Source organism: Nansenia antarctica, assembly GCF_963989245.1.
Source record: "Nansenia antarctica genome assembly, chromosome: 12".
Classification (NCBI taxonomy): domain Eukaryota; kingdom Metazoa; phylum Chordata; class Actinopteri; order Argentiniformes; family Microstomatidae; genus Nansenia; species Nansenia antarctica.
This window is the reverse complement of record NC_137682.1, coordinates 8,766,450-8,781,268: the sequence shown is the minus strand read 5'-3', so window position 1 is coordinate 8,781,268 and position 14,819 is coordinate 8,766,450. Positions and strand designations below refer to the sequence as shown.

Here is a 14,819-nt window from a genome sequence, read left to right as displayed (position 1 = left end):
TCAGATGTATTGTTGAACATGACAGAGTAACCCACAGAGACACATGCCAGGCAGACATTGACATTGAAATACACTCCACAACCCAGAATCCATTCAATAAACTCTGTGTCACAACAAGATGTTGACATGGCTACATAATATGTACGCTGATGCAAGACACTGTTCCTGAAATGGTTCTAAAGTCAAGACAGACTGACTGGCGGATTACAATTTGAAGAAGGCCAGGGAGATTATATGATCCCTGATATCATGTGTCCCACACTGTCTGTCAAAAGGGGCCTTGACTACTTGACTCCATGTCATGGAGTCTACACTCATGCAGACACACACACACACAGACACAGAGTGGGACCTTGACTGCTAGCATCAGTCAAACACACAGACAGCGGTGATCTCAAGCCATGATTATGGTTTTCATGGTGACAGACAGAGGCAGGCTGGTCACACTTGGCTTAGTGATCAAAGGAAACAATTGAAATGACATTGTCCTAGTAGTGTATGGTAATTAGTCCATAATATCTGGTAAAAAAAAGAGTACAGTAGTTAGAGCATTACACTGTTTCACAAATAACTGTGCCAAGTTTAAGGCGCTCTGTCAATTGCCGATCCATCCAAACATACTCGGCACAGTGAACTCGTTGTTTTTATAGTGAAATATTATAATTGTCCAGGACAATGGCATCACACATTCATTAAGTCTTGCTCTGCGCTCTGCCTTTTGCGTGTGTGAGTGTGTGTGTGTGTGTGTGTGTGTGTGTGTGTGTGTGTGTGTGTGTGTGTGTGTGTGTGTGTGTGTGTGTGTGTGTGTGCGCTCCATGACATGGAGCCAAGTACGGTAGTAAAAACAACAACAACGTAATTCTTCCTTCTTCTAGCATTTTCACTGCCAATGGCCTCTGGTCCGAGCATAGATTACTTTTTCTTATGATGACTGATGGATAGATGATTCACTTACTTAGACAAATGTATTTGTTGTAACAAGTCGCTTTGGAAAAGGTGTCTGCTAAATGCCAAAAATGTGAAAGTGCCTTTTCACCTCCTCAAACTTAAGACCAAGGAAGCCACCAATTATCTACTGTAAGTCAAACTTGAGTGCTTTTTGCACAAGCAATTCTTACACAAAGCTAGACCTTAGTTGTATAATTAGCAAGATGAAAGTGAGCTCAGAACAAGCCTGCCTACTGACACCATACCAAAAATAGGCTGCACACAATCTGTGTTTCTGCAAGACTGCATTACAGTGGGGGAAATAAGTATTGAACACATCAACATTTTGGCCAGTAAATGTATTTCCAATGAGCCTAATCAAGTGAAATTTGGACCAGACATTGGTATTAACTCACACAATCCAGACAGAAAATCTAAACATTAAAGTCCATATGTAAATAAAGTTGTGTAATAAAGTGGAATGAAACAGGAAAAAAGTATTGAACACACTAAAGGTGTGTTCTCACTAGAACATTTGCTTCACTTGGAATCAGAGTTTAGGATAAAATTCGCTTTGCTCTGCCTCGTTTGGAGCTGTGAGAAGACGCATTCGAAGTCGCTCCCGGAGCAAACAGCCGACGGATGCTCCGCTTGAAAAGGGTGGTTTCGCTCCGATTCGAAACGACGCATCGAGGCTGTCCATAGCCAACTACCACGTCTGTTGCTTCGATTGCGTATATTACTTCGTTTACATAAAGGGCTGTGAGAACGCAAATCAGAGAAATAATTTATGCAACAATGTTGCAATCTCATCCACTTGCTCCGCGTCATGATTCGGATTTTCATGTGAGGACATGACCTAAGAAAAAGCAGTACACCACAGCAAGGAAAGGCAAGGAACCAGCTGAAAGCCATAACTAATTAGGAGGCAACTCTACCTCCAATCTGTGCTAATTAATGTCAGCTGGGTTAGAATGTATTGATGGGCTATATATATATATATATATGTTACCAAGGTGCCACACAACAAACATCTAATGATGGGTAAAAGCAAAGAGCTGTCTCAAGACCTTCGCAACCAGATTGTTGGAAAACATTAAAATGGAATTGGCTACAAATATATTTCACAAGTTCTGAATCTTCCAGTACTTCCATGGCATTATCCATAAGTGGAAGCAACGTCACTCCACCATCAACCGGCCACGCACAGGAGCTCCTCGCAAGATTTCTGATCAGGGAGTCAGAAGGATACTTAGAAGAGTAGCCAAAGAGCCAAGGACCACTAGGAAAGAGCTCCAGAAAGACTTGGAGGCAGCAGGTACAACTGTGACAGAAAGGACAGTAGGCAATGCACTCCACCGCCATGGCCTCTGTGCACTCTCAGCCCGCAAGACTCCACTACAGAAAAAAAGACATGTTGAAGGTTTGCCAAACAACATTTGGTCAATCACCTGACTTAAACCCAATTGAACATTTGTGGAAGCATCTGAAGATCCAGATTCACAAGAGAGCCCCCCGCAATCTTCAAGATTTAAAGACAATCTGTGTAGAGGAATGGGTTCAAATCACACCTGAATACTGCGGGCGATTAGTTACTTCATACAGAAAGCACCTTGAAGCTGTCATTACAAACAAAGGCTTCTCCACTAAGTGTTGAGTTCATTTTTGTTAATTAGTCTCGGTTAGTCAACTAACACAGGTTGTTTTGTATTAGTATTTTGTATATAAAAATCATGAAAAAGTCCTAGGTCAGAAATTTGAAATGAGAATTTAGACTGTATCCAATACAGATGAAGAGTCCCATATAAAGGTTGAGCAGTGTTAATGACAATTAATTAACACTTAGTAACATATCTACAGAACAACATTCAACAACATCTCCTAAAACATTTTAAATTACAAGAGGTAATACATTATTTCACAATTATGAATAGTATCACACAAATGACCGTGCTGTAGCAAGTGACTCAACATGTTTGAAAACCGAGGAGAACATTATCAATGTTAATTCCCATTCTACACCTTTCCTACACCATCTTGTAAAAAAAAAAGTAAAAGTATCCAGAGCTAATTATGAAGAAATCTACCTTGGGGATCTCTCAGTAGACTGTTGTTTGGTCCGCTGATTCCTCCAGGCATCTGAGAGTGGGTCCTGTTGAAACAGCTGTGACTGATGCACAGGTCCATTGACAGTTGGAGATGGCACCTGCACTATATAAGGGTCGGTTCAGAGTGTGGGTGTGTGTATGTGTGTGTGTGTATGTGCGTGTGTATTCGCATGAGTTGTTTGTATCAGAGAGAGTGAGAGCCAATCCGTGTGTGTGTGTGTGTGTGTGTGTGTGTGTGTGTGAGAGAGAGAAAGAAAGATTTGTGTGTAAATGATAGTCACATGACATCACCATGATATTACCAAGGTCTGTGTTGTTATTGCAGATGTTTATAGTAAAGCCATATGAAATCATGAGACCTCACAAGCACAGCTAATCTTCAGCATTATCTTTAGAGAAGGTAGCCAGCACTATCAGACTCTCTTGAACATGTATATGTTCCCATTGTTGTACATATCAGTGTCTGAGTCCAAAACCTGTCTATGCCTTAAAGCCACACACCCACACCCACACCCACACCCCCACACACACACACACACACACACACACACACACACACACACACACACACACACACACACACACACACGCGCACCTGGGAATACATTTAGGTAAACAGTGATTAGGCCTGTTTCTGTGAGATCCTGGGGTGTTCAGCTCTGTGACCTTTGTGGGAAAGGAAAAGAATGAATGAAAAATCTTGTACATACACAAACAAAGACCACCACGCCCTCTCTTGTGGAGTGTTGGAGTTGATCCGTGGGAATTAAGTTTCTATACAAATTACAATAGTAATTTGTGTCCCACAGGTGTAGGCTTATCCTCACGAACACTAACTATGGACTTTTTCATTTAAGAAATTGTTTTGAATGACCAGCGGTTATCTCTCTCTCTCTCTCTACTAGGATGTAACATTTATCTATTAAGTATTTTAGCCTTGTGGGGCGCTTAGGTGGCGTAGCAGGTTAAGCCCTGACCACGTAACCGCAGGGTCCCCAGTTCGATTCTGGCCGGGGACATATCCTGCATGCATGTCACCCCTCCTCTCTCTCTCTCACCCATCCTTCCTGTCTAAATCTTCACTGTATCTGTCAATAAGTCAAGAAAAAATAACTTAAAAAAAAAAAAAAGGATTCGCCTTGTAATAGTTGCATACGTACACAGTATTATTAAAGCCTCATTTGATTAATTCTATTTTACCTTTCTTGCACTAATTCAGCACAAACTCAACAATTCTTGGCACATAGTGATAATTACATTGGAGTCAGATTATCAATATTATGCTTTGCTATTAACAAAATACAGCCCGAAGGCTCTGACAAACCTTTGTGCAGAAACTGATATTATTATAAATGCACTGCAATACATTCAAAAATAATTTAAGTAGTAATGGGCCAGTGTAGCATTTGTTGTTCTTTTGGCAAAATCAAACAATTACTATACGGTTAAAGTATAGTAATAACAATTCTGCAGTAAATCTTTAGTTTACTGCCTGACAAAATAACACCATGTTGAATGAGGAACTTTTGGAAAATACACAAAATACTGTTTATAATGGGACACAGTTGTGATGTAGTGGTGGTGATGTAGTACTCCCGCTTGGGTTCCTCTAGCAGCTATCATCATCAATCATTTGTTCCTGTAACTTTTGTAAACATATTCTGTTGAGAATGCAGGCTGCCTTTTGGACTTTTTGTTGCTTTTCTTGTTGGCTAAGGTTAGCATACTTGGCTGTCTGCCTCGTAGGAAAGACAAACCGGCTTGTCTCCGATAAGCGCAAACATGTATTCACTTTCCCATCTCGCTTTAAATTGTCTTCCCTCTGCATCAACTTTTCTTTTCTTGGACACACTATATGTTCATTCAAATTTTAAGTAGCAAAATTGAGTAGCGGAAATTTTGATTGATGGATGGTACCTTGAGCTAAATCGACGTTACAAAAGTGTAGCGCCCTCTAGCGGTTGTGGCTGTAGGCAACCGCTTATGCCAGCAGCCGGCCCTGGCTGGGACATGTACTTTATGGACACCGTACAGAATTCTGTAAAGCGGCATAGAATTGTATAAGTAAATGATATCATTTGCAAGCTCTCGTGGGTCGCATAAAATGAGCTGCCGGGCCGCATTCGGCCCGCGGGCCTTGAGTTTGACACATGTGCTGTAGCTCTTCACTCTCTCCCCTTATAGTACAAATTCAGTGGATCCAATGGGGCTGGTAAGAAATGTGGTGAGGCTCCATCAAAGAAAGCAATTAATTTAAACTTAATTTATTTCCTGGTACATACAGTATCTAATTGAATGTCTCAGTAAACAGCACAGTCAGTGACTTCTGCAAGCAGGGCCACCAGCAACGTATACAACAGAGCACATGCATTTTAACATGAAAGTAGATCTTGATGTTCAAGGAGTGAAATTCTATGATAAAAGCATTACAGAACTTGCAACGTCTCTAATGACAACAAGCACAAACAATGGACGGTAAGATTATATGTCCTGATAGCCTTGTTAATGACAAAGTAAAGCAGTTGGTCCACACTCTGTAGTCATAGTCGTCATAATCATGGTGCATATTTCATTATTTGAAGTTACTGGAAATATTGCTAACAATGGCTATATACAGTGCCTTTCGGAAAGTATTCAGAGCCCTTCATTTTTTCCCATGTTATTGTGTTATAGACTCAATTTAAAATGGATTACGGACATTTTTGCATTTTAGCAAATTGTAAGAGTGTCATAGCAAAGGATCTGATTCTGAATACTTACAGTTGAGGCTAAAATGATTAGCCCCCCTTGTGAAATCAGACAAAACCTTAACAACAAGTGTTAATAGTGTATTTGTTTCCAAAATAATAAAGACAAAATGTCCACTAAGTTTGATTAGGATATTTTATTGATGCACTGAGTTGAAACAAGAAACGGCAAAAATGACACGCCCAAAATTATTAGCCCCCTGGCCATTAATAGTCAATAGTGTACCCCTTTCTGAGCCACAACTGACAACAACCTCTTAGAGTAGTTCTTTACTAGGTTGGCACAGGTCTCTCGAGGGATTTTGGCCCATTCTTCCATTGCAAATTGTTCCAGCTGGTCCAAATTGCGTGGTTTCCGAGCATGGACATTCACTTTGAGCACCCGCCACATTCTAAATAGGATTGAGATCTGGGCTCTGTGCGGGCCACTCCAGGACCTTGGTTTTGGTGTCCTTTAGGAACTGTTGGACCAATTTTGATGTATGCTTTGGATCATTGTCTTGTTGGAAGACCCAGCGACGACCTAAGCCTAGACTAAGAGCAGATTTCTTCATATTATCCCTCAAAATGTCAACATAGTTTTCTTTTTTCATGATTTCTCATGATTTTTTCATGCACCCGAACAAGGCTCCCTGTCCCTGAGGCTGCAAAACAGCCCCACAGCATGATGCTCCCACCACCATGTTTAACTGTGGGAGCTGTGTTCTTAGGGTTGAAGGCCTCTCCCTTTCTTCACCAAACATAAGCAACATCCATGTGCCCAAACAGTTCCAGTTTAGTCTCATCAGACCAAAGCACAGATTTCCAAAACTCATCTTTACCTTTCAAATCTCAGTTTGGCTCTGATGTGCCGCTCTTTGAGTAAAGGGGTTCTTCTGGGACGATGGCCCTGAAGCCCACCACGATGAAGAGCCCTCACAACTGTGTTCCTTAAAACATCAACTCCAGAAGAGGCCAGGTCAACAATCATCTTGGCAGATGTCCTTGGTGTCTTGCTGACATCTGACTATTTTCCTCTCCAGAGTTCTTGAAATCTTGCGCTTTCGACCACGAAATGTTCCATAATTCCTGGGGGGCTAATAATTTTGGCCTCAACTATATGTACATGAGATATTTCTGTATTTCAATTTGAATAAATGTACTGAAATGTCTCTGACATTCTGGGGTACTGTGTATGGACTGATGGCACATTTTTAAAAAGTTCATCCATATTAAATTGAGACTATAACACAACAACATGTGGAAAAAGTGAAGGGGTCCAAATACTTTCCGAAGGCACTGTACACTCACTAAACACTTTATTAGGAACACTAATACTGGATAGGACCTCCCTTTACTCTCAAAACAGCCTCAATTCTTCATGGCATTGATTCCACAAGACGTTGGAAACATTTCTTTGAGATCCTAGTCCATGATGACATTATTGCATCATGCAATTCCTCTCCCGTTCGACCCCAAAGGTGTTCTATTGGATTCAGATTCGGTGACTGGGAAGGCCACTGAAGAACACTGAACTAATTGTCATGTTCATGAAACCAGTTTGAGACGACTTTTGCTTTGTGACATGGTGTATGCAGGAAGTAGCCATTAGAAGATGGGTACACTGTGGCCATGAAGTGATGCACATGGTCAGCAACAATATTCAAATTGGCATTCAAGCAATGATTGACCACCTGAACGAATGAGAAGGTGTACAGTTGTTCCTAATAAAATGTTTAGTGAGAGTACATTTCCTTGGTCGTATCAAGAATGAGGAGCAGGTTCACATATTATTTATTACTCTAATATCTTTGGCCGTAACACTTACTACAATATCTAAAGGTGCGTGAAAACATTTCACTACCACTTGTCTCCTACCCCAGGAATATCTAAAGGAGGCGCTTAGGTGGCGTAGCGGGTTAAGCGTTGACCATGTAACCGTGGGGTCCCCGGTTCGATTCCGGCATATCCTGCATGTCATCCCTCCTCTCTCTCTCACCCATCCTTCCTGTCTAAATCTCTACTGTATCTGTCAATAAAATGAAAAATATGAGTGGGACTGCCCCACTCAGAAAAAAATTACTTAAAAAAAGAAAGAAATATCTTAAGGACACAAGTGGACGAGAGAATGGCTGAGGAGTCGTGGTGAGAATTAGGTTCTCAGCTGAAGCTCACTTTGGCAGGTATGTGAAGTGGACTTCACCTGTCCCCTACACTATTGGGTCACCTGTCAAAATGGCAACAGGAATATTGAATTCTGGGTCAAGAGTGGTAGCGAAAACAAGATTATTATTTTTTTTGTCATGGGACGGTCCTTCCAATGGGCTTGAGGGAATATGCACCATATGTATAACACTTAGTTCTCTGGTTTTTGTTTGGTTAAACAAGCATAACAAACAAAGAGCAAGAGACTAGGCGGGTGGTTGTTCTGGGGACTGGGCCTCCCCCTCCTCTTCGGCTGTCTTCTGTCCAGTCCTCTTGCTGTGTACCTCTTTAAGCCCCTCTCTGATTTGCTCAACAGCTTCTTCATCTCCCACAGACTGAGCCAGGTTAAGAGCCTCCTTATACAGACGCACAGACTCATCCAATTGACCTGAAATACAGGGGAACATACACACACACAGTAGTTTTAAACATAGCTGAGCAAAATATAAAATTATAAATATAATTTCAAATATACAGTTAGATATAATAATATAATCTATTTTAGAATCTCAATATTAATCCCAATATTATTGTACATAAATAGAGTACAACTGATAAGTGTAGCATGATCCGTAAACAAAAAACACTAAGCACAAATGTAATTTACTATCCACACACAATCACCTCTTCAATCACCTCATTGTTTTTAATACATGCTAAATGACATTTAGAAATAAACCTCTTCTCAATTTGCATCACAGCCAGCCCCATCTCATACAGGAAAGGCCTGTGATTGGCCTGTACCTTACCTGAGGGCGTGACTGTAACCTGTGTATAAAAATGTCAAGTCTCCTCTGTTCAGGACTTTTCCTGAGGACCTTTCACTGTTAGGCTTGTTCTGACATGCTTGTAAAACTATCCTCCTTTTGCAATTACGTATATTAAATACCTTTTCCTATGCATTTTGAAATGAAGCAGGCTGCCTTCAATACTTAGAAAAAGCTACGACAATGTTCTCAACATTTTGTTGCTAAACACAAATGTTTCAATCGGAAAGCTTGGCTAAAATACCCTCCCTTACTCCCACCACCACAGGTTCCAGTGAGTCCCCAAATTCCAGACCGTACCCTGGTGCAGTAGGATGCCGGCCATGTTTCCCAGTAACACGTGCTGGTCAGGGTGGCCGGCGGACCGGCTCAGCTCCACAGCCTTCTTCACCAGAGGCAGAGCCTGGTCATGGTGACCCTGCAGGTCCAGGATGGTGGCCAGGTCGCTCATTAGCACCAGGGTCTGAAACACAACATTCGTTTTGACAGCCCTCTTTACGTCAGGGCCCATAGGACACAAACGGGCTGAAGCAACCATGGCCGTGGCCAAACGATAATACAGCAACCTATTTAGTAGCCATTTTCGGTATGCAAGGTCAGAACGCTTTTAATTACGTGAAATGTACAAAGAATTATGTTCCATCACTTCAGTTGTATCACTCAGTTGTATGAGTGAATGTGTGCTTATTGAAAAAGAATGCAAAAAAAAAGAGCAAAAGCTAAATGTATGTATTTTAGCATTTTATTTCTGCTACATCACTCCTTTTTCTGGTTAAAACTGTCATATACTTTGCAGAGCAAATAAAGACAAACATTGATGCAGGTACCTGTGGATGGGTCTCCCCCTGCTCCTCCTGGCAGATCTGCAGAGCGCGCTGGTAGTCCTGTCCTGCCTGGCTGAGGTGGTGAGTAGCAGCCATGTAGCGAGCGTGGGAGTCCAGACACAGGCCCAGCAACAGACGAGTCTCCTTTCGATCCTCCTCTGGAGAGCAGGTAGAAAAAACAAGATGGCCACAGAGCAAGCTCAATATCAAAAGGAACAGTGTTAGGAGTTGAGGAGACAATACAAAAGCAGCGTTAGGAACCATAGTTGAAAATATTGTGTAATGCATTTGTAATTTATAGGGAGCGTGCTTTCCCAGACACAGATACAAGCCTAGTCCTAGACTAAATCACACTTTCAATGGAGGTTCTTCTCCATCTTTATTGGCCTTGGATTAAGCATAATGATTGTGATTCATAAAGGGAAGCAGGCGTGGAACTTGCAAATTCCACTGGCGTGCTCACCGTTTAAAAAATCTGAATGTTGGTGACGTAAATGTTCTTGCTTTGCGTAGGTACGCAAGCCGTTATACACAAAGCTTTATAAATGAGGCCCCTGGACAGTAGAAGAGATTTTTAGAATGATACACAACAATGCACTCAACTTAGCAACCAACCTGACTATAATCCCTCAACCCATTCTACTGAATTATCCCAGGATCATATCATATCTATCTGTGTAGATTGACTCCACTTAAATAACTTATGTTCAAATTTGTTAGACTATTTACACTTTTTGAACTGTACTTGAATTTGCCTGAAATCCTAAAGTACATCCTATATATATATATATATATATATATATATATATATAGGACTCTGCAATGACAATAAAGTTTAATCTAATCGTGATCTAATCTAAGTGCCACTGTCGTTGTTGAAAAACCCAATTGCTTGCTTCAATAGCGAATACCTGATGGGAATTTATGGCAGACATTTTCAGAATGGTAAGAGAATAGATTGGGATAAATGTTTAGGAGTTAATTACCAGATTGTTCTTCAGCAGGAATGTCCTTGTATTTCTCCAACTTGGCTTCAAGGGACTCGGTGCAGAATCGGAACCCATGCTCTGCCAAGTCAACCCTAAGAGGATAGAAAAATACTGTAATCAAATTTAAACATCACTTTAGATTTGAGGCCAGACTTGTAACAATCTGTAACTTTAGTTTCCAGTGCTGCCCTAACACTTGTTTATGGGCGGGTTATGAAAACCCCCAGTTTACCAGCAAGTGATGAGGCAGCACCTTTTCCTTTTAATTCTCAAGAGGTCCACTCACTTATTCTGACCAGCATATATAGTGGCAAGCTTCAAGGACATCTCGACGACTGCATTGTCATCCTTCAAACAGAGAGTGAAGGTAAAAAAAAGAAGCACAGAAACTGGAGAAATTAGCAACTGCGACTCCGATGGCAGAAGGATGAAACTCGAGAAACGCTTTGAAAATGATACCATTGTGTAAAATAAATCAAAAATATTACCTCTTGCGTATTATAAGAGTTCCCTGGAGTGTACACAAAAAATATATGTGCTCATTGCATATATCTTAACTGTATATATTCGCCCTTCACATTGTACATGTAACTTTACTGTATTGATATTCATGCAAATATATTGACTTTTTACATTCATATTCATTGCACGTATACTTACTTTATATCATTTACTTATTTGACTCTGTAATACCATAGTGTCTATGATAGCTATACTGTCCCACCATGCAATGTCCATACATTCATGGCTTTTGCACTATGCACTATCTGGTTAGATGCCGAACAGCCTTTCGTTGTCTTAGTACTTGTACTCTGTCGTCAATTACAATAAAGTTGTGATCTAATGTAATACTTTTTTTATTTTTTTAAAGATAATAAATACAAACAGAGATATCTGATTTTGCAAAACAACCCCTCAAATATGTTGTACAGTTTAATTGTATCTCTAATTATTAAACAATACTTGCATTTTATGAAAAGTACTCTCATAAATAATAAGGTGAACAGTAAGACAAATTAAGTTTAAACTGATTCTGTTTAAGAGGCCTCAGTCGGCCAGACACTATGAAGGTAGATGTCCTTCATCGATACGAGTGCAGTTTCATTATTGTTATCACATGTTCCTTACGCAGAGTTTCACTGGCTGAAATCTCTTTTTTTTGCCTCTCTGTCAGGATTTGCCGTTATTGTCTAACTGCCGTTATATGCAGTCAGTATAGATTTATATAATTTGGGGCGTTTCACTGACCATTTATAAGCAACTATTGGCGTTAAAAGGGTGGGACAAGACGCTCGTTCACATGCGCAAAATGTTGAGTTGATTGTGATTTATAAAGCCGTGGGATGTGCGCGCGCACTGTTATGAATCTGAATCTTTGTGTGCATTAACGTTCTTGCTGATACGCAACCTTTTTACGCCAGTTCTACGCAAAGTTTTATAAATGACCCCCCCCAGATGTAGAAAATCCTATTCTTAATAGGCTTATACTACTGTCTACCTACTGTCTGCTTCAACAGGACTTCAAGGGGCCATCAACTTCATTAACACTCTGACATGACATTTCATTTCCATGTTGTTTTTCCATGTACTGCATATGGGTGGCTTGTTTGTATGTATGCTGGGTCATGAAATATGAGCTATGGAAATACTAAGTACACAGTATGAATGAATGATGAAATAAAGCACTAACCTGTGGGGTTCCTCCAGACAGCATGAAGCTCATGGCTGCTTTGAAGAGTTTCTCTGCCTGAGGTAAGAAAAGCACAAGGGTCAAAGGTCACCACTCTGCAAACAGAAAACTAGGGGCTTGCTAGTATCGAAAGGGGCCATAAGGGCTGACTGGGGCAAACCCATAGGCCATAGGAAACACTAAAGGGCCACAGACGTTGTACAGTGAAGAGTGGTTCTCAGGGGAGGAATGGTTAAGAAGAGCACCTCTGTTCCTACTCACATTGTCCAGCTGACCTTGGACATAGGCCAGATTCGCCATCTGTAGACATAGGAGACAAGAACGTGCAATGTTGAACCATGTCTATAATGAACACACCCTAATGGATAGTTTTATAATCATTAATCTTATACAAGTGTGCAATCAACAACACACTTAAATGCACACTTGCTCATAACATTCCCAGCACTCGTAAGTCCTCAAATCAGTGATTTTGATCTAAAACAAATGTGATCTATTCTATTTTAGAGATCATCTAAATTACATTGCAGTTGTTTTGTTTTTTTACCAGGCTGTAGGTGTAGATGATGGCTTGTGTGTTGTGAGTCTGATGGGCCAGGGCTATCGCCTGGTGAAGCAGCTTGGAAGCTCCATGCAGTTGCCCCCGCATCATACAGAGCTGGAACATAAGACACGACACCAATGGTTTGGTTAGTGATACTACTATTATTCAGCTAAACAATGTAATGCAGTGATACTGTTATCAAAAATATCTACCTTTGTAACAGAAGTTAGCTTATCGCAAACCAGTGCTAGGACGCTTTACCTGAAGGTTGGACAACATGCAGTAACTAAACAGGTACAGTGGACACCTCTGTCTGAGGCGATTATGTAAAATGCTTTCATGTTTAAATGAAACTGGTTTGATTCACAAGAAGGCATTTAATCTCTAGTTTGAGTGACAATCCTTCCCTTATTTTCGTTAGACTAATTAACTTCCAAAGCTCAGATTAAGAAGTCAGAAGGATCTTGTAGCTGCCTACCTTGGCTTTCTTTAAGAGTAAAATGATCTCATCCTCGTTTTTTTGGGCCTCGTCTCTGGTGTCCTCCTCAGTTTTGCTGAAGAGGGAGAATGCTATCACAAGAGAGAGACACATCTTTCATTTACTTGGTAAAATGGGAAGACTATCGTAGAAGTTTAATAGATTAACAATATATTCATATCCAAGCATCACGTGTTAAAGTTAATAATTATATTGAACGCTAAAGGACATGCAAGTAGCATAAAGGACATGCAAGTTGCATAAAGGACATGCACGTTGCATAAAGGACATGTACGTTGCATAAAGGACATGCAAGTTGCATAAAGGACATGCAAGTTGCATAATGGACATGCAAGTTGCATAATGGACATGCAAGTTGCATAATGGACATGCAAGTTGCATAAAGGATATGCAAGTTGCATAAAGGACATGCAAGTTGCATAAAGGACATGCAAGTTGCATAAAGGACATGCAAGTAGCATAAAGGACATGCAAGTTGCATAAAGGACATGCAAGTTGCATAAAGGACATGCAAGTTGCATAAAGGACATGCACGTTGCATAAAGGACATGCAAGTTGCATAAAGGACATGCAAGTTGCATAAAGGATATGCAAGCAAGTCAACGGATAGACTGTCCAGGTCCTGGTCCAAGCAATAATAAGGTGTTCAATGCCACCTTCCTTAAAAATGATGTCATGATGGAACTGCCATGCATCCACACCAGTACAATATGATACGTACAATACAATGAAACGACGCAGGCTTACCAATTGCACTCCACATTGCTTTAGTCCAGTTACTTGTACAGTTATTTCTCTTTCCATCACTTCCACTGTTGTGGGAAACACATGTGGATGCCTGTGACCTTCTATATCTAGCTGTGTGCTCTCCATCTCCATTCGACTGACAAGTCCCTGTGTTGCGACAATGAAATATACTCGCATCAAATACGTTACAAATAGACACTCTGCTGGCTCCCTCCGAAACAATTCGTTTAATGTGACTTCTGTTTGACAGAAGAGCCCGAGTGACAGCGGAGAGCGCCATGTTCGTTTATGATTTACGTAACCGAGGAGAAACGTAGCGGAAGGAAGTGGTCGATGACGTAACGTGACATTGGCTGTGTTCGAAATGGCACACTAGTGGAATGGATGGAATGGAATGGACTTTATTTGTCATTGCTACAGTACAGGTACCAAACAACGAAATTTAGGAGGGGTGGCTCCCCTGGTGTTAGGAAAGGGGAAAAAAAACACATTTTAGAAAAAGCATAAAAGCATAAAATCACAAGAAGGTAAGGAGCTGGTTTACATCAATAAAGGCTATGTACACAATCCACTGTACTATACTGCACAGATAGTCAACTAGGGTTGTCATATTGCACAAAAGTATTTTTTCACATTATTTTAAAGTGTCACAGTTTGCAGGCTTGAAAATGTACATGTTTGTGCCTCAGCACTAGCTGCCATACAATCCGTCCGGACTGTCCTGGGCCCAGAACTTAGGCCTTTTCTGTAGAAGCAGTCCTTCAGTCTGTTTGTCTTAGCGGCCGGGGTCCTG

The 14,819-nt window shown here is 40.8% G+C and overlaps 1 protein-coding gene across 1 annotated transcript; it reads right to left on the bottom strand.

Moving 5' to 3' along the window:
• Positions 1–7,739: 7,739 nt before the first annotated feature.
• Positions 7,740–14,154, bottom strand: ttc19 (tetratricopeptide repeat domain 19). The gene is made up of 10 exons (XM_080543407.1): positions 14,027–14,154; positions 13,259–13,350; positions 12,784–12,894; positions 12,498–12,536; positions 12,237–12,293; positions 10,833–10,894; positions 10,544–10,638; positions 9,561–9,715; positions 9,034–9,196; positions 7,740–8,354 (listed from the first exon to the last, which is right to left on the bottom strand). Exons 1-10 carry the CDS (start codon positions 14,040–14,042, stop codon positions 8,173–8,175), a joined length of 972 nt encoding a protein of 323 aa, XP_080399533.1. The 5' UTR covers positions 14,043–14,154; the 3' UTR covers positions 7,740–8,172.
• Positions 14,155–14,819: the final 665 nt, after the last annotated feature.